The sequence below is a fragment of the Typopeltis vanoorti genome, chromosome 13, assembly GCF_054136105.1.
Source record: "Typopeltis vanoorti isolate ZY-2024b chromosome 13, IOZ_Tvanoo_1.0, whole genome shotgun sequence".
Taxonomy (NCBI): domain Eukaryota; kingdom Metazoa; phylum Arthropoda; class Arachnida; order Uropygi; family Thelyphonidae; genus Typopeltis; species Typopeltis vanoorti.
This window is the reverse complement of record NC_143561.1, coordinates 107,622,681-107,644,290: the sequence shown is the minus strand read 5'-3', so window position 1 is coordinate 107,644,290 and position 21,610 is coordinate 107,622,681. Positions and strand designations below refer to the sequence as shown.

The 21,610-nt window shown below is 35.1% G+C and overlaps 1 protein-coding gene across 4 annotated transcripts in view; it reads left to right on the top strand.

Annotated features, from left to right (window-relative positions):
- The window catches only part of LOC150100446 (hypoxanthine-guanine phosphoribosyltransferase-like), a 137,070-nt gene that overhangs the window by 95,712 nt on the left and 19,748 nt on the right, over window positions 1-21,610 (top strand). For 2 of the 4 annotated variants that reach the window (XM_090403149.1, XM_090403147.1), the window contains one exon: window positions 10,635-12,446. The exons of the other annotated variants lie outside the window; for them this stretch is intronic. In XM_090403149.1, coding sequence (XP_090259275.1) covers window positions 10,635-10,654 — 20 coding nt within the window. In that variant the 3' untranslated portion in view covers window positions 10,655-12,446. Of the gene's footprint in view, window positions 1-10,634; window positions 12,447-21,610 lie in introns of those variants that run through there. 4 annotated transcript variants of the gene reach the window in all.

The window sequence follows — 21,610 nt, the reverse complement described above, 5'->3', positions numbered from 1 at the left end:
AATAATTATAAGATTTATTTAGGCATTACTGGTTAGGAAAAGGAAAGAACAGCTGTAGTGTTCAACATCAAACAAGAAATAAAATGTTGAATGGCAGGCAGTTTTAAGTAGAGTAATGTGGGCACATTTCAAAATGGAAAAGTGGACAGTGCAACTTTTTTTTTTGTGCTTATGGCACATTGAAGATACCAGTAGTGAAGAAGTAGAGGAATTCTTTGAGGCATTAAAGAGGAAAGTTGACAAACACAAAATTGATTCATTGGTTAATAATGTGCAGTGACCGGTAATAAATATTACCTATACTGAAACTAATAATAATGCTAAGTGGTAATGTGAATTTCATTGCCTGGGGTGAGACCACTGCTGTACTTACTGCAGGGCCTGATGTGATGTGAAAGAGTTCTATGTTTGTCTTCTAGAGGAGTATTCCTGGATTATCAAACATTAGCCCACACCTGGTACTATAGACCTACAGCCTTTTGTTCATGGGATTCACATTAAAAAAAGTACATGTTGGATAGCATTTCAGGATATAGAACACAGTGATGAAAAGTCTACCTGAAATGACATCCAACATGTACTTTTTTTAATGTGAATGTTGGATAGCATTTCAGGATATAGAACACAGTGATGAAAAGTCTACCTGAAATGACATCCAACATGTACTTTTTTTAATGTGAATCCCCTGAACAAAAGGCTATAAGTCTATAGTACCTTTAAAGCCATGCATCATTTCACATATCTTGAGACTGTGTAGATTTATATACTATTCTTTTCTGTTGTGTATTATTTCTGCTCTTCTGACCCAGATACCTGTACTGAGCTAGTCAGAAATGATCCTCAGTAGTATTAAGGCCTTTATCTTCATTCTACTCAAAATTGTCATCCATCTTCCAAGTCCTGTGTTCTACAGAAGATATGAAAATAGTGAGAAAAAGAAAACTTAGCTTACCTCAGGACGAGCATCAAGAATTCCAGTTTCATACTTAGCATGCAACTGAAGATACTGAATATTGCAATAAATAGATACTTTGCCACACAGCTTTGCCAAGCATGCAATAATGTAAACCAACCATCAGTAAATCCAGCTGCATAAAGACCAGTAGCAGAAAACTTGCTTTATGTCTAATGAAAGCCTTTCTTTCTGGTTCATTGAAAAGGCCAAGGTTATCAGATGCATCTTCTGCTCACCTGCTCTTTCACCCTCCCCTTTTCTCTCGCATTCAGATGGCACCACTGTTACAGCATCCAAAGATAAAGCTAACCTCTTGGCATCACTTTTTTCCCCTTCAACTCCTTTGTAGATAACAAAGGCAATTTGCCTTCTCTCATGTCAGTAACTGAGTACCATATGCCTCCCTTGGTTTTTCAGTAGGATATAAGAACAATACTAAATAACTTGGCACTAAAAAAGTCTTCTTGTTCCAATATCATCTCTCCCCAAAGCTAACACACATATTCTATTGTCTTTTCAATCTTCTATACTCAGCTGGCATTTATCCAGCCCTATTCCAAAAAAGGAAGATACAAGCCTACCCTCCAACTACCAACCAGTCACCATCATCTCAGTCATCTCTATTCCATTACCTTAAGGCCTACCAGCATATATTCCACCAGTCTAGATCCAAGGCTAATCTCTCTCCAGACAGGTGCCATGGAAAGATTGAGAGAAATATATGCTGTCACTCTTGACTTGACATTTCTTGGACTTTTGTTCATGTTTGGTATTGATGCCTGCTTCATAAACTGCCTTTGTTTATTTTTTCTGCTGGTGTCTGTAATTGGATAGCTAGCTTTCTCTCTGGTCATTCTCAACGCTCAAAGAGAGGGTGCTGTCTGCCATGACATGCACCCTCTCTTTGAGCTTTGCCACCAATGCAGGAATATCTTAGGGCTCAGTACTATCTCCGGTCCTTCTGCTCTACTCTTCATCACTAATTTTATCCACAGCTTGACAGTGATAATTCATTCCATTCATCCTACACTTTCAACAAATTATGTAGTTCTCAGAGAGCCCAAACTTCAACATCATCTGCAACTAATACATTCTGGAGAGAGGGAAAAAAAAAAAAAAAAGCAGATGACGGACGAAAGACATCCAATGTACGGCCATGTTATCACGGCTTCTCGACTCAAATCGAGGCATAATTTTATTCAAAGAACTAAACCATTGATCCACAAACCCGAGGACCGATGCCTTATTCTATGGAGAGAATCGGTTCATCTTCAAGAAGCCCCCATAATTAAGGAAGAGTTAACCAAGGGATATCACCTACCCTATAGCACCTTGAAGACTTTGAACTGTCTTAGAGTGGGAGTGTCCAGATGCAGAAGTAAGAAGTAACCTGATGAAATGGGGTTATGCAGATGATGACCGCTGTGACTGTGGAGACGTCCAAACCGATGAACATCTTTTATGTTGCCCAGATCTAATTGATGTGTGCTCCATGGATGACATTCTGACAGTCAATGACAAGGTGATACAAACCGCTGTTTTTTGGATGGAGAGGATGATTGGTGTTCCGGACTCGGAAAATAAAGTAAGTACCAATGCCTTAAAAACTATCTCCATACCATTTTTCAGTGTGACCAGGATAACCTGGTCACCTTCAATGCCACCAGAAATGTAGCCTTGCCTTTTATCTTGCAAAAAAAGAATCTCAGCTCACCTTCCCTTATCCTTAGTTATATATAAATTACCAAACAGGATCAGATTTCCTTGGACTGACATTTACCTCTGGTCTTTCTTGGCATAAACACATCATGTCAATAGCTTTCTCAGCTTCTAAATAACTACTCATTCTTTAGGATTCCTGCTCTTGAAGCCTGTTGGTTAAAGAGCAGGAATCCTAACCACTTGGCTAACCAGGTTGGCAGTGTCCTTTGGATAGCATCAAGAATTTTTAGGATGGTTTCAGGTGCATCATCCCAGCCTCATTGGAGATGTGAGATGCAACTCTAAAATTCCTTAGCCCATCCATGATATGAATGTGCTATGGGTTTACAGAAAAACCTATCTTGGGCAAGAGCCACATTAAAAAAAAAAAGAGAGATAGGAGAGCTATTTGGCTCATAGATGGCCCTTCCCTCATAGACTCACTTCAACCTCTATCTCACAGATATTGTTTCAGCTGTATACCTCTTCTACAAGTATGTCCACTCGACGTACCTGTAGAAGAGGTGCACAGCTGACATCATTCCTCTGCTTTCTGTTGGGCCTGTTAAATCATGAGCAGCAGTTGCCTAACACACTTTTCAGTATAACTGCAAACATTCGAACCTGCTTCTCCTCTAATAGAGAAGCTTAGGTGTTGAACATTTATTCATAACTTATTTTAACAGTATTAATAACACTAAACGAACTAATTTATACATAAAAAAAGGCTTAGGTGTTGTTCATTATTCATAATGCTTAATGGTATAACAGAAGTACATTTGTTAAACTCACTAATATTTTGCTGGTTTTCTACCCAGCATCATCAGACCACAATGATAACTGTGATAGGCACACAGGACTAAACTAAGTAATTGTAGAAACTATTTAAATTGTAACTGACATCGAATGCCCTTACATGGTGCACATTTCATGAATGTCAACATCCATGGGCGCTGTTCCAGTGAATGGGAAAACATCATTCCTTTGCTTTCTTTTGGACATTAATAAATATCTGCCTGGAAGAACATAAAAATTACATTTGAAATCATCTGCATGGCAAGTCGGATTGCCAGACCATCCTCTTGATACTCCTTCACATAAGATCAGATGAAAAAAAACATCTATATTACGTAGTCATTACAGGTTTGAGAGGCTATTCTTAGAATCATCAGCTATGAAGCACTCTCCCAACCTCAAGAAGTATGGTGGCATTAATTTACAAAGATCTGGAAGACTATCATTTTAAGACCTAATAGCTGGACTTCTCAAAATGGACTTTGTATTTATCCCATAGAGAGTGTTGTGAAAGGACATTAGGTGTCAGTTACAATTTATATTGTTTATACAATTATTTAGTTTAGTTTGTGTGCCTGTCACAGTTATCATTGTGTTCTTATGATGCTGAAAACCAGTGAAATATTAGCAAGTTTAATAAATGTATTAAACTTGCTAATATTGGTGTTGGTTATACTGTTAACATTATTATAAAGTAATTTATAAAAAAAAGATGTTTATTGACTGGCTTTTTTGCTGTATTTCAAACCAGCATGTTATAGTTTACATGCGACAAAGAGTAAGTAAAATAATTCCAATTGTAATGCACAAAAAGATCTAAAGTTCTAATTTGGTACCTTCTAATGTGTAAAAATAAAGGATTACAGCTATGTAAGAGTTGATCTTAAGATAACAGTCTCCAAAACTTTTGGCAAATTAATACAACCATACTTGTTCAGGTTAGAGAATTCTTCACAGCCATGGCTGACTCTAAAAATAATCTTTCTGACCTGTAACAACTTATAACTTATGGGCTGCCATAAGTAATAAGATGCCAAGAAAAAACGTAAGAGAATATGATGTTAGAGAGGTCTTTGTGTGGGAGGTGATTAAGAAAAATTTGTTAACAATGATAGCAGATTTTAAAAGCAGAGCTTATGGATGGATATAAAGAGAGAGGTGGAGGAGGAGCATCCCAAAGGAGTTATTTTGCTGTGTGGCCAGTAGGAAGAATAATTATAATGGATGGATTGGATTACTGGGTAGAGATTGTAGTGGGTGACCAAGGCAGATGACATAACTGAGCTGTTTAATGATCACTTTATTAGAGTGCTCCCTTCTGGTAAAGCAGGCTTTATGTGTTAAAAAAAACATTTAATTTTCTTGACCAAAAAGCTTTGGAAAGAATTTTAATGGGATATTGATCAAGTGCATATAATAAACAGCTAGTTTCACCAACTAAGGCTGTTGGCATCTTCAGGGTACATAACTGATGTAAGGCACTAAAAAGTAAAAAACTGTTACAAACTATAATCAACCGATTCCAATTATATTAAACAAAGAACGGAGCGCGTACAATACATTCATAGGGCGTGGATGATATCACTTCTTGTTATTTAGGAGCGTTCTATAGTTGGCACTATAGAACGTAATGTATAAAGCTGCATGAGCAGGGTATGTTATAAACTCCAGCATATTTGGAGAAAGGATGGCTATCTTTTGGAGATCTTAAGAATTGTCTAATCGTTTCTGTGGGTTTAAAGGCCACTCTTATTTTATGTGGTCTAAGGAGTCTAGCAATTTTATTGGAAACTGTCTCTAAGTATGGGATGACGATGGTAGAAATATAACGTACATCATCTTGTTGTCTTTGTCGGGGTTCAGAGAAAAGTATCTTGTGGACGAGTTTTTGAGGAAATCCATTCATGGTAAGGTTGGTGGACATCAGGGATAGTTCTTCCTGGAGGTCTCGTTGATTTGTTGTAAGGAGAGAGGCACGGTTCTTCAACATGTGTACAATACTAAGTTTCTGAGAAATGTGGTGGCAGGAAGTGAGATGTAAACGAATTGGTAGGTTTGCGGTAAACTGAGAGGTTGATACCATCATTCAGAAGCTTCTTAATTAAAGTGTCCAGAAATGGTAATTGGTTATCTTTTTCAAGTTCTAGAGTGAATTTGATTGTGTGGTGTAGAGTTGATTTTGTTAAGAAAGCTGAACAGGTCCTTTTTTGTGTGGTTCCAAACGATAAAGATATCGTCCACGTATCTCCACCATACTGTGGGTTTAGGGTCTGTTTGAGTTAAGATTTTACTTTCAAAATCCTCCATAAAGAGATCAGCACAAGATGGAGAGAGGGGGCTACCCATTGCAAGGCCGGTGAATTGCTGATATATGGTTTTATTCCATAAGAAAAAGTTTGATGTTAAACAATGACGGAACAGAGAAGTAATGTCTTGTGGGAGCAATCTTCCTAAAATGTTGATGACTTCCTCCACAGGGATGTTAGTGAATAGAGATGTAACATCCAGGCTGGCGAGTAAATCCATATTGGAGATAGAGATGTTCAGTTTCTCAACGAAATGTTGTGAATTTCGTATATAAGCATCCGAATTATGGATGTGTGGTTTGAGGAGTTCTTCAAACTATACAATCTTCTTTTCTATACAATTCCATTCAAGACGAGTGAAACATATTTATTTTAAAACATCTTTGGCACTGCTACGTGAACGGATACAGCATACCAGGTTTCTTTTAAGCCAAATCGATTTAGACTGTTATCAGATTTATGACAATATTTCTACTACTTTAGATTAAGATATATGGTCGCATTTGGACAGAATGGTCACTGCTAGCTATAATAAAGTCTTTACAACAAGCAAACAAAACCAAATCAAAAAATTTAACCATCTTTATACAAAACATTTTAAGTCAAATCCTTTTCTACCAGACAGCAAAGTTATTTTTAATTTATCGGATCATGTATTAACAAAAGCAGAGATCAATATACTTAAAAAAGGTTTCAATTTTGTGAAAACACCTCATAATGTCCCTAAAGTGGATATCATTTGTAATAGAGAAAAGGTAGTCTCGTCGTTACCGGAACCCATAGCTAATGATATTAGATTAAAAAGTAGTATCATCTTAGATACTTAGGTTCAACAGTGGAAGAAGATGGAGGAGCTGAGAAGGAAGTGGGATACAGGATACAAGCAGGTTGGAGGAACTGGAGGGAGATGGCTGGAGTGTTATGCGATAAGAGGGTGCCGATCAATCTGAAAGGCAAAATTTATAGGACAGTAGTGAGGCCAGCTATGACATATGCTATAGAAACTGTAGCCCTGAGGAAAAATAACATCAGCAGGATGGAAGTAGCAGAGATGAGAATGCTTAGGTGGATGTGCGGTGTGACCAGAAAGGATCGTCTGAGAAATGACTATGTCAGGGGAACAGTGAAAGTTACGAACTTAGGAGCGAAAATACAGGAGGCAAGGTTGAGATAGTTTGGTCATGTGATGAGGATGGAGGACGAATATGTGGGAAGAAGGGTCATGCAGATGGATGTGCAAGGAAGGCGGAAGCGTGGGCGGCCAAAGAAGAGATGGAGGGAGCTGGTAGAAGAGGACTTGAAGATGAAGAACTTGGATGTGGTGACAGCCCAAGACAGGAAGGTGTGGAGGAGACGCATTACAAACAGTGACCCCACTTAAGTGGGAGAAACTTCAGAAGAAGAAGATGATTAAAAAGTAGTATCATCCTCTCATCTTCCAGAACTCCTAACAAAAACATCACTACTCTGGAAAAAAGAACATTGTATAGTTTGAAGAAAAAGAAAGACATTATCATATTGAAAGCAGATAAGGGAAATTCAACAATGATTTTAAACACCAATGATTACGAAGATAATATTAACAGCTTATTGTCGGATACGTCAACCTACCATGTCCTAGTCACAGACCTAACACTAAAGAACCACAATGATACCAATGATTTAATACGTCACATGGCGAACTGGTCTATAGACTTAAAACAAAGATTGAAATCCATTCATCCACTAACACCAAGACTATATGGTGCTCCTAAGGTACACAAAAATGGAATACCACTACGCCCGATTGTGGATGGAATCAATTCGCCAACTTATCTGTTATCTAAACACCTGGCAGGCCTCCTCAAACCACACATCCATAATTCAGATACTTATATACGAAATTCGCAACATTTCGTTGAGAAACTGAACAACATCTCTATCTCTAATACGGATTTACTTGCCAGCCTGGATGTTACATCTCTATTCACTAACATCCCTGTGGAGGAAGTCATCAACATTTTAGGAAGATTGCTCCCACAAGACATTACTTCTCTGTTCCGTCATTGTTTAACATCAAACTTTTTCTTATGGAATAAAACCATATATCAGCAATTGACCGGCCTTGCAATGGGTAGCCCCTTCTCTCCATCTTGATCTCTTTATGGAGGATTTTGAAAGTAAAATCTTAACTCAAACAGACCCTAAACCCACAGTATGGTGGAGATACGTGGACGATATCTTTATCGTTTGGAACCACACAAAAAAAGGACCTGTTCAGCTTTCTTAACAAAATCAACTTTCTACACCACACAATCAGATTCACTCTAGAACTTGAAAAAGATAACCAATTACCATTTCTGGACACTTTAATTAAGAAGCTTCCGAATGGTGGTATCAACCTCTCAGTTTACCGCAAACCTACCAATTCATTTACATCTCACTTCCTGCCACCACATTTCTCAGAAACTTAGTATTGTACACATGTTGAAGAACCGTGCCTCTCTCCTTACAACAAATCAACGAGACCTCCAGGAAGAACTATCCCTGATGTCCACCAACCTTACCATGAATGGATTTCCTCAAAAACTCGTCCACAAGATACTTTTCTCTGAACCCCGACAAAGACAACAAGATGATGTACGTTATATTTCTACCATCGTCATCCCATACTTAGAGACAGTTTCCAATAAAATTGCTAGACTCCTTAGACCACATAAGATAAGAGTGGCCTTTAAACCCACAGAAACGATTAGACAATTCTTAAGATCTCCAAAAGTTAGCCATCCTTTCTCCAAATATGCTGTAGTTTATAACATACCCTGCTCGTGCAGCTTGAATTACATTGGCCAAACTTCAAGGAGCCTTGAAATTAGGCAAAAAGAACACATAGGTGACGTCAATAATAACAGAGAAGAAAAGGGGTTAGCTTTTCATTTCTCAAGAACGAACCATACCAAGAGTGGGATAGAAGCACAATTTCTTACGTGGAGGAGGACTTCCGCTCCCGAATTTTTAAGGAGGCCACAACAGATGCCCGCTGTATAGAAAACCTTAACAGGAACCAAGGACTAATCTTGCCTGTGATCTGGAAGACCCTTATCAGATCCTTCAACTCGCCAGAACTGAATTATAGTGCCAACTATAGAACGTTCCTAAATAACAAGAAGTGATATTATCCACGCCCTATGAATGTATTGTATGCGCTCCGTTCTTTGTTTAATATAATTGGAATCGGTTGATTATAGTTTGTAACAGTTTTTTACTTTTTAGTGCCTTACATCAGTTATGTACCCTGAAGATGCCAACAGCCTTAGTTGGTGAAACTAGTTGGTATAACTTGGTTGTTTATTATATGCACTTCATCAATATAATTCCATTAAAAGTCTTTCCAGGCTTTACTCCTAGAGGATACGGAGGGTTGATGGATTAATATTGAATGAAGAGGATGTATTCGGAATACTGAGTATGTGTTAAGGGATTGATTTTCGTTAGCTTGGCTTTTTGATGAAAGTCTTATCCATAAAAGTGGCCAAGGAATATTTCCATTGCATAAGGGTGGTGGTAGAATGGAGACATCACACTGTAGATCAGTTTGTATTTCTTCTGTAATTGTTAAGTTTTTGGAAAAATTGATAAAACCTTGTATATAGAATTGGGCAGATAAGGGCAGTTGTATTTGTGCAGACCAACATGAACTTGTTACAGGATGCTCTTGTTTTAGTAATCTGGTTGCCTTTTATAATAGAATAACAAGAGCAGTGGATGAGGAGAAGACATACTATTATTATTTTTTTTACCAAAGGCATTTGATAGGATGTTACATGACATGTTAGTATTTAAGTTGCAATATCATGCTATTGGATTTGGCTGGATTGGTAACGAGCTTTCTGATAAATGGTGGTGGGAGCAGAGTCAGGGGGTAGGAAGGTTACAAGTGGAGTTTCATTGGGTTCAATATTGGGATCATTATTATTTATGTTCAATATTTGTCATTGATATTTATCACTGGACTACAAAGGACATTTTTTTTTTAAATTTTTATTTATTTTTTTATCTGATCCACACACGAAAAGTCACAAGACATATAGCAGATCAGCTGTGTGGGAGCGACTGTTTCAAAGAACAGAAGTAGATGGAATGAAAGAGGAGGCAGAGAAGTTAGTTCAGTGAGTTTCAAGCTGGACTATAAAAGGATGTTGATTAGCAGCAGCTCTTGTTCTTATGATATTGGAGGAATACTAGTGGCCAATTCAGCAGAGCATTGTCCATGACAGCATCTGTAGAGGAGGCATAAGCAGAAAGTCTGTGGAAGAAGGATTGAAAGATGTGAGAGAAGGATCATTAATTATACAGATTGCACTCTTCTGGATAGAGAGGATTTTGGTGCACCACCCATGGTTACACATATTAGGGATTTGTATAGCATTAACATTTTGGCAGTATGAAGTGGTGCCTTTCTGTAGACAAGAACCTACTAACCATTATAAATTCATCCATATCTTAAAGTTCAATTTCATTTTATATATTTGCTTATCAATAAATTTTCTAGATCTCCATTCCCCTTTTTTTGTCACCAATATTCATAGAATTTTTGGGATAAATCCTTTTGCATACAGGTGACTCTCACTATAGCTAACCCACAAGGATTGCAGGAATTTTTTTTAGTGAATTTCTTTTAGCATATTATTATACTTATGGTGTTATGGTTAGGACTTCAGTAGCTTTATAATGAGTAAGTTTTGTTACAGTGGAGTTAACTAAAGAGATAGTCAACTGTAGTATAAGTTTTATGAATATGAAGGAACTCTGTTATAATTAGTCTAGACTAGAATTCATTAATCAGTTTGAAAGGAACATTTTTTTATTCAATTTTATAAAATCCATTCTCTTTGCAGCATATATGTGTCATCAATGATTATGGGAAGAAAAAGTTTGGTAAACGTATTTCAGTGAATAATGAAAATTCGTGCTAATGCTTAATTTTATTTTTTAGAATGTTGATACTATATTTATGAATGCCCTTTGTATGTATGTTATGTGTACAGTTGTACAAAACTGTTCACTATTAAGAAATATATATATCTGTTATTTGATTAAAAAAAACTGTTGATTTTGAATTTTATTAATTCTTATAAATCTGCCAAATGATTTTTACAGTGGAATTAGTGTATTCCATGCTTTATAGTAATGGTGAAATCAGATCTGAGATATGCAAAGAGATCAAATGTTGCTTTTTTTTTATCGTGAAAGGTGTATTATGTTTAACAATATTAGAAAACAGCTTCTTAATACTTGTGTATAAACATCATTTAAATCTCAGTAAGTTTATTTATATTAAAACATAATTATTTAGATGTACATTTTGTTTAGTTATGGAAAAATATAAATAAAAAAGAATTTTGACTTAATATCAACAGTTTCAAGTGACATCCTTACTTATTTTAATTAAACTTTGTAATCAGTTTGTTTGAATCACTTTCATTGTATATCTCATTTTCAGTTAAGAAATGAACTTGATATTAACAGTATTCTAACATACCATTCTTTCAGAGAATGTAGTAAATGCTGGATGTGTATTTGTATCAATGTTCATATGACACTGAATATGTTTAAACCATAAATGAAACATCATATTGCTCTTACCATATTATTAAGAGGAGCATGAAACAGAGCATTCTAACTGAAAAAAAAAAAAAAAGTTCTACATTTCAGTCTGATTTCAGTGAATCTATTCACATGAGGTGTGTACATTTGCTTATATATGCATTTCCAGTGCTTTAGTTTAGACTTAAATCTCTGTTGTGTGATACTTTGTTTTACTGCCTTTTGATGATAGTCAGCTCTCATTATAGCAAGCACTTGATTTTGCTTACTTTAGCAAACTACTGCAAAACATCCAATACATCATAATATCAATGCTATAACTAAAGGAAATTCACTATAGCAGGCTATTCCTTTAATCCTTATAAATTATATATATGCTATAATGAGGGTTGACCAAATCTTACAATTCAGTTCTGATATATAGATTATGATGTTTAATAATAGGCAGAGTAATGTTATTTGTTTTGGCATATATTTGGTGGTAATAATGCTCTGCTCATTATTAGATTGATTATTGCTTTTGTGATATTCATTGGAGAGTAACAGATAAGTTTATATTTACCTTCAGATAACTTCTTTTCCTTTCTCAGCAGCAGAATAAATTGATACCTGAATACTTCTAAGTGTTAAGATATTGATGTACATTATGCAGAAGTAAATTTTTTATATTTATTTCTGGGAAGGGTAAAGAAATATCTATACTATGATGTTTGGTCTATAATTTGAATACTGTCTTAGTATGAAAAGATGGTCTTCCATGTTCTGCATGCAGTCACTAATAATTTGCTAAACAATGTTTAGCTGTTCATTTGTAAATTGTGCAACATACTCATGGTGGTAAACATCAGTTTTAAAGTATTGTATATTTTTATAAAACTGTTAACTTGAAAGATTGGTATGTATAATATAATGTAGATTCCTATTAGATTGTCATGTATATTTAGCAGGAAACTGAATTTGTAAGTGTAAAGCAAGACAGAACTTTATACTAAAATATCTCATAATGAGTGAATGAAACTATACCATGTTATTTTCAACATCTCACCACAAATGAAACCAATCCTTCTTTATTGTTTCCTAATAAATTATAGAACTTTTGCTTATCTGTCTTGTCAAAATTGAATTATAAAACTCACTTGATTTATCTGGATCTTAAACTAAGAATAATGGAAATTCTGGTTTAATTGTATTCTAGATATATAGCGAAAAATGGTTGTTTTAAGCAATATTTGTTGGAGGCCTGCATTTTTAGTGTGAGCTGAGTTGTGAATGTATTATACATTTAGGAAATTCCAAAAAAATATTGAAACTTACTGTGGTGTCATCTGAAATTTTTATATTTTTGTACATTGTGTTAGTAGGGAAGAATTCTTTATCCAAGAGCACATTCACTTAACTGTTAAGCAGATGTAAAAATGGAAAATGCATTTTGTAAATGTTCCTGATAGAAAGTAAGAGAACAAGGTATAATGTTGAAATAATTTTGAGAAAGAAATCTGAATATATGAGTTCTTACTATATTAGAGCACAATTTTTTTTTCTGGTGCTTTAGAACACAAACTGAAGAGTTCATTTGAAATTTAAAAGAAATAAATTCTGTTGTATTTATATGCTTAACACAATACCTCTTCTATTTTGTGCAAGGAACACAAGTGTCAATCACATCAAAATTCACAGTTTTGTCATTTGCTTTTAGGATAATCTTATATTGAGTTAAAATACAAAAATGTGCAGTCATTTTTATATTATTTTATTTCGATATAAAGACTTTGCTATATATAGCAAAGTCTTTATTAGTGAATTCACTATAACATGTTACTGTAAAATCAAACAGTTCTCTTCCCCCCCCCCCTCGTTACTTAAAAGAAACTGCTATAGCAAATGTTAAGTGCAAAATTTTTTAATATTTATGTATTGATGTATCCCAAGTGGAATATGACATATGCCTTGGCTGGAAAAGACTGGAGTTCTGTTCCCAATTTTGTCAGCAATGGGAATAGAAAAAAAAAAAAAACGTTTTTACTTCAGAAAAGTCATTATTTTTGTAATAGAGGTTTCTTTCTCATTTTTCCTTCCACGTTTTCATTGCATAAACAAACTCATGAAAACGTACAGAAAAATTCAGTTTTGATGTATAGCAGGATTAAATGCAGGGTACTGGTTTTAGGCTACTGTGAGGGATTGGGAAACCTGGATCCAGTGGGGAGAATAGAATTATATAAGGAAGGACTTGGAGGTCAAGAAGGTATTGAGAAAAAATTGCTATAGGAACTAAAATGTCTAGCATTTGTATTTTATGATCCCTAAATTCATCTTGAATAGAAAGGTGACTGAATGCAATGCTGGAAACTGACTCAAGGACTACATTTTATGATCATTGTGCTGCCCAATTATAGAAGAAAAAAAAATTTTTTTTAAGATTAAATAGCAAAAATGTGTTCTTCAATAGTATTTTATTTTTTATTAAAAAAAAAAATTATCTTCTTTTCAGCCATTTTCTGTCCACTGCTGGATGAAGGCCTCCTACAGTTCTTTCCATCTTTCTCTGTTCTTGGCAATGGTTGACCATTTTCCCCAACAAAATTTGACAGTTCATCACTCTTAATGTGATGCCTAGCATCAACCTCTCCATTTTTCTTTGAGTTGTTGCTAGTTTATTTGCAAGTGCTTTTGTTAAAGACAAAGTTTCACAACCATATGTGATGACTGGAAGTATACACCAGTTAAATGTCTTCCTTTTTAAACAGAGTGGGACATCGTTTTGTTTTGAAAATGCTTTTCAATTTTCTGAATGCACTCCAGACAAGTTGAACTCTCCTATTTATTTCCTTTTGGAGTCCACAGTTTAGATCAATGAGATCACCTAAGTATGTGTATGAAGCGACTCTTTCCAAGATATTGTTTTTTTATGTTACAAAATGATTAAACATGATTTTAGTTTTTTATCTGTGTATTTTTAGACTGACTTTTCTGCTTTCATGGTATAGGTCTTCTGGAGTGTTTGCAAAAATTATGTCATCTGCATATCTTAGGTGTGTTAAGTTTCTATTATTAATTTTTATACCAAGGTTTGTCAAGTTTATATTAATAAATAATTTTTGAAGGATTGCTGTAAAGATTTTGGGTGATAGAGACTCTCCTTGTCGGATACCTTTTTCAATTGATATTTTATTGTTAGAGTAGCATTTTTCCAGTTTTCTGATATCTTCCCCTCTTCGAGGCCTAGACTTAGTAAGTTTGTGATGGTTAATTCTGTTGTTTCCTCCTCATTTAATTAATTCTATGTGAATTGAGGTCTTGACCAGGGGCGGCTCATGCATAGGAACTGCAGCATCTCCAATTTTTCTAGATATATATAAATATATTTATATTTGCTTGCAATATTTAATTTTATCATCAACAATCCTATACAATTCTCTTATTTTGTATAAAAAATAATAAAAATCCATCTTGTAGCACTTAGAGGGTGAAGGATGCTAGCAGCACTGTGTTTCCACAGTGTCATATTGTTATGCACGTCATAGCGAGATGCGAGCTATTAGCGTCATGTGGCACTGTCCATCACATAGTTCCACTGTTGTTTATATACAGTTTGCGCCAGTAGTCGAGTGTTCGTAGTGCTTATCGTGTTTACTCCGTCTCTTTAAATATTTGGACATCACAATTTAAAGACATAACATTTGTTATAGTAATTTTGAATTACACCGAACTGTATAATTTTATCGATAATAAACAATATTTTTTCATATTTAATTTTTACCATAATTTTGATATTTTATTCAAACACAGTATACACTGTAGTGTGTATGTATGTTTCGAAAGTTATAGCACCCCCACGATTTCAAGCCATGAGCTGCCACTGATCGCCTTCAACTTTGCCACGTTAAACAGACAGTCATTTACCTTAGCCCATACTGTCTTATAAGATCTTATTCTCATCTTTTTCCTTATTGTTTTGCATTACTTCTAAAATAGATTATGCAGAACTAAGTTTTTGTCTTGTTTCATATTTCCTCCCTTTTTTAGTAGTTGTAAGGTTTTCTCTGAAAGTTTATGGCCTTTTTGTTTGTTGCTTTTGAATTCGTTGGCTGCTGAGATTATTACTTCCGTTAAGTTTTTGCTTATTTTATTTGTCTTCAGTTATATTAAGTCTAGTTTTTTTTGTTGTTTAGCCATTTTATTCTTTCCAATTTGGGATTTATTTTAATTTTGGTGATCACTTTCTGTTTTTACTTGTAGTACTAAGGTATCTTGCACTATTTCAATTTTTATTTCTCCATTTGGACTTGTTCATTTTCTTTTGAAGGCTTTCTTAAAAAAAATTTATTCATAATGTAAAGCTTGTTACTGATAGAGAATTCTGTAAGAGCCATTTCTGAGTTGCTGCTTGTACCATATACGTATGGTCCTATTATGTCTATTTGGTAAATGGGATGACCTACTTTGGCATTAAAGTTTTGATTGCTATTTCTTTTTTTTTGTCTAGAGTGTGCTGCAGTGAGTCATAAAATGCTTCTATCTCTTCATCAGTGTAGGATGATCCTGATTTTAAGTTGGGAGTTTATTTTAAGTGTGATTTCTATTATTCTTTCATCTGTATAATTAAATTCTTCTATGAGGCATGCAATTGTTTTCTTAATTAGAAATCCAACGCTGTATTGTCCTTTAGTTTTCCCAATAGTGTAAGTAGTCTCCATTTTTTGTTTTATTAAATGTTCATCCTGCCTGCAAACTTCACTTAAACTTATGTCCCATTTAGTGTTTTAGTTCTTGCTGTAAGATGGTAAGGTCTTTCTCTTCTTTAAGTGTTCGACAAGTAAATGTTTCTATATAGAGGAAAAGGATTGCACTGATTATTGTTATTTTTATGAATTCTTTGGACTATTCTAGTATTGCTTATTATTTGGGAAAGCTTCCCCACTGCATCATGCTCTGGCCTCCATAAATGGTTTTGATCAAAGTGGTCATATAGTTGGAGAAATTAAGTGACATCCAGTGTTTGGCCATGGGCTTTATGGCCTTTCTTTTTTCTTCTTGGCATTGTAGTGGAGGGGTTTGGCCTAATCTCCCATGCTGGCCACATAACGTCTTGGGAATTTCTGCATGCAATAGAGCAAAGAACTTCCTAGTAGGCACAAGAAATTTGTGAAACAGGCTGTCCTGTACATCAGTGCTTCCCAAACTTCTGGATGTCAGGGCCCCCTTTGCAAAAATTTAAAATATTTCACGGCCCCCCTCGGAAAAAAATCGTAATAGAGAGATATATTATTATAATATTTATTGTATTTATATTCAATACAAAACATACACAGCGAATATTGCAAAAATCAAATGCATATATTACATTTTTTGCCTCTTACCGTTTGGTTCTGAAAACGATGCGAGCTGTTCTGGAAAATATGAAATACTGTCCTCTTTTTTTTTTTGAGTCTGTTTCTGCTTCTTCTGATTGTTCGCAGGATTTTTTTTTTATTTTTTATCAGCCACTTATCCATCTCAGGGTTAAATTTTTTAACGTAGAATAGATCAAATAATATCACCACAGACTGATAACATGAAATTAGTGAATACCTGAATAAGGGAATCCCCGGACCAGGAACATTTTTCTGTTTTGTGACTTTTCTCCCTTTACAGTAATTAAGCCTAATGCGAAACAGACAGCAAAGGCAGGTTATTAAAACATGCATATGATTGGTGCAGTATTAACAAAAGATGGCGCAACCGAAAGATAAAAGCATAGCTGACAATTGAGTTGAAATGCTAACTCTCTTCAACCGAATTCCATATGTGAGACTGCCATAACATTCATTTTATATATATATATATTACTTAACTTTAACGAATTTTAACACGTTCGGTTGAATTTTATTACTGCCTTGGGAAATCGAACTCGCACACACATCTAATTAATAACAGTAGTTTTTAGTTAGATACCGTGTTTGCCCATGGAACATATGGTTTTGTTTCTGTATGAGGGCACATGTGATTCATTAATTAGTGTGTTTTTATCCCAGTTGTCTCTAATTGCACTGTTTGTTGAGAAATATATTACACAGACTCCTCATACCTCAATGGCATAATAAAAGTACTTGTTTTTATTGCCTCTGCAGTATAGTGGCTATTAGGGAGGGGTGTTGTTTACCAATGCAAACGAGTTACTATCTCTCCACATGAACTTGTTTAAGCTTTTTTTCATGTGTGAAGTATATGCGAAACTTTTATTGGTAACAGAAAACTATCTTGGATGACAGTGATAATATAAAACGAGCTTTGATATGTATATAAAGTCAACATCAACAGGGACTGTTGATGTTGCATAAGGCTGGTTACCTCCTTACCAAGTGAAAATCTGTAACTTAGAAGCTTCAAATGCAAAATAACTAGGAAAGTATAAAGGTAAAAGATTAATAATCTTAAACATTCTAAATGTTGCTACTTGGAACAAAAGTATAACACAAGAATTGGAATTTGTAAAAACTAAAATATAGATTTTTTTTTTTTATATATATGATTCCAAAATAACATTGTTCAAATGGCTTATTTTTTAAAAATTTGTTTGAATTCAGTTGTGTTAAAAAGAGTATTTCCATTATAATTATCATTCCTAGAGCAGTACATATGTATTTAAACTTGAATTTTGGAAAACCCCTTCGATCTTTTAAACATCAGGGATTACTCTACACTACAGAATGTCGACAACAAAAAAAAATCAATTTTTGTAATTACTTTCCCGAAGTTAAGCCGACAGATGATCCATTACATTCACTTGCCATTGGTTGCCAGAAGATGCTATACTGATTCCTTGAAGTTGGTCCGTTATGCAATTGTCCACCTATGTAAAACTGCTCCGAAGGAGTTAAGTGTTTGCTGAACAATCATTTATTGTTTACACGTCTTGTGTTTTGTTCGTGCAATAGAGGTATACAAGTATGTATTAAATTTTGAAGAAAGAAAAGGCTCTAGTGATGTGGATAGAAGATTGCTCAAGAAAAGGAGCCAACAACATTAAACAATTGCGATTTTTCTGCAAACACCAGTTGACTTACAATATTTCTTAAAAGATATACGCTTCATAATGTAAAAATAAAAGAAGCTGCAGATGAACTGGCAGCTAGGGAATTTCTTTCAAAACTGTCCAAAATTATTGAAAATGGTTATACTCCTGATCAAGTTTGGAACGTAAATAAGGCTTCTTTTTTTTTTTTTTTTTTTTTGTTGTTGGAAGAAAATGCCAAGTAGAACTTATATATACGAAATCACAAAAGTGTTGGTGGCCTTAAAGCAGCTAAGGATCAGCAATGCTTCAGGAGATCATATATATGTATATTAAAACCATTACTCATTAATTGATCCTTAAGACTGCAGTCAGTGAAAGGTGTGGATTTTAACATGCTACCAGTGCACTGGAAGACAAAAAAAAGGTTGGGTTACAAAGAAATTTTTAATGAATGGTTCCAGAAATTAAATGCTATATGTGGAAAAAAAATCTGGACTTCAAAGTTTTTTTGATTATAGCTAATGTGCCAGGCCATCCTGTTTTAGAACACCTGAATGTGGAATTTTGTTTTCTGCCACCTAATACAACCACTAGACCAGGGTGTGATCACTACCTCCTTCAAAACTTACTAGACATATATATATATATAATAATCTAATTTATCCAGAATGTATTGGAAAATTCATAAGATAATTTACTGACAGTAAATGATGTGTGGAAGAAATTTTCTAAGTTGGCATTATCAGAATTGAAACCATCAACTTTAAATGCATGCTGGAAAGCTACTAGGGCAGAATGTGTGAAAAAGAAAAACCCTGTACCTTTGCATACAACTGAATATCCTGATATCATCAGATTAACACATGCAGTTGGCGGAGAAGGATTTGATGATTTTTTTGTCTGCAGATATTGAAGAATTGATGGATGACAAGGCTGTTAGTGATGATGAAATAATAAAAGCTCTCCTTGAGAATCTTGATGAAAAAGAAAAAAGTGAAGATGATGATGAACAGATTCCACTCACCATCCATTCATCTTCAAGGCCTACCTTTCTTAATTGGGTTGTGGGGGCAACAGCTGCAAGAGGAACTGCCACTGGTTATGATCCTCCACCACCAAGCTCAGGTGTTCTGGTGGGACTCCCAAACATGTCCACCCAAAGTTTTGGATATATAATCTATCCAGCGAGTCCTTTGCCTTCCACCTTCTGTGGGAGCCTCTCTTGTAGCATTCTGACCAGGTGCCTGCAGTGGTGTAGCTAGAGCTTTTGCTGTCCCTCTCAACACACACCAAAAATACTACAAAAAGTCAAAACGATGAATAGGGATACACTATGTTTATTTTTGAAGTAAAACTTTAATTTCAACATTCTAAAAAGTTATTTTTCTTGCTTTTCTGTTAGTAAAATCGTCTGACATTGGCAAAGTCTGTTTCATAGTAATGCAGGTAATTCTTAATCAAGTTTATTTAGAAAAACTCCTCTCACAACTAGCAACACTTGCAGCAATTGTGAGGAAAATTCGTAGTAGTATTACAATATTTGGAACTGAGTTCTCCAGATTGTATTTTAGAATTAACTGCAAAAGTTCAAAAAGGTTCAAGGTGCCGGCCGGGGGGTGGACAGTCTGCCAGTGAGTGCCTGTACCAACGTAACCGTGATCTCTCAACATGGAGAAGCAGCGGTTGAGTATTGAGAGTTTCCTGAATTGCAGAGCTTCTGAATCTTTCAAGTCTTGTCAGTCCCGCAGCCGCTTGGATTCGTGTCTGCATTCTTTTGGTCATTACCCAACTCTCATGACCATAGACGAGGACATGGACTGTATTGAAGACAGCCAGCTTTGCCTTCTGGCTTTACTCCTGCTTCAATACTACCGAACAGCTAAGCTCCAGTTCGGTAGTATTGATTCTACTCACACGTGGATTAATTAAAAAAGGGCTTCAAATAGCTAGTGAATTGCAAATTCACTAGCTATAAATTCAATCTTCTGAATTATTAGAAATTAGTGCTAATTTAGTTCCTTTTAATGAAGAAAACATTTCACTATTGCAGTATGAACATGACAGCCAAAGTGATTTAATTCCAGGCTCACACAAAGCAATGTGGCTACTGTCAGAAAGTGATTGTGAATAAAATTTAAGTAATAACCATGTTTGGACCTTTTCAAATTTCTGTTTTATTAGTGACACTATTTTCTCTAAGATATGTTTTGTTTGAAAATAGCTTATTGTTCGTATTGGGTTTTCACATCTGGAATCATTCTATTTCTTCTGGAACCAATCTACTGTGTAAATGGAGAATTGGGTGTATATTAAGTAGAAGCAAAAGTTAAAGTGCAGACCAACTGATGAGCTTCAAGTGGAGTGTCCATTTTCACTGATAATAATGCAAAACTAAAATATATAGAAATACTTCTTAAATGATCAAATTTACAACAGTTAAAAACAAATGAGTCTATACTCTGAACAGTTTTTATGAGGAACTACAAAAAATATGGATATTATTTCTGGGAAAACTCCCATGTTACTCCTCTTAACAAACTATTACATTTACAGCTATTTTGCCTGTTTCTGTTTAGGAGTGCCCCTGTTTAAATGTCATTGCCTTTTTACTCACGGATTCTTAGGGCATTGTAGATGTATGTATATTTACTAATAAATATTGTTGCATAAAGGAAGAGAAATTTACACAACTTTTTCTGGGTGTTGTGGCTTTTCTTCTTTCTGCGATGTGTGAACTGCTGTGTGTGTGGGAGGGGTTTGGGCAATGTGGGAGAATTAAAATAGAAATGGAAAAAAAAAACCGGGTTTTTTGAATAATATATATATACATATATTATAAGGGATGGGCGGAGTGTTTTTTTTTATATAGGGTGGGAAAGGGTGAAAGGGGTTGAAAACAGCAACTGATTTTTAGACAAGGGGAGTTGATGGGGGTGCGGTCCGTTTTGCCTATGCTTGGTCATCGTCTGAACACATGGTGGAAGTGGATGCTATGTCAGGTCGGTTAGGTGCTTCTGCTTTTGGAGTGTGTGTGTGTTATCACCTATTGGTTGGGGGTGTGACCTCAATTTTATGTTGTGGACCTTCCAAATCTCTGAGATTATGTAGGGCCTGTGGACATTGATAGAGTTCGCGTTACATTTTATGGCTATTGTCTCCGATATTCTAAGCATTGTTTCATTGTCTTGTCTGTCTACTATGAAGGCCTTGTTGATCTGCGGGGTATGTTTTTGTTCAAGGGCGTGAACAGCTATTTCCGTTTTTCCTGTG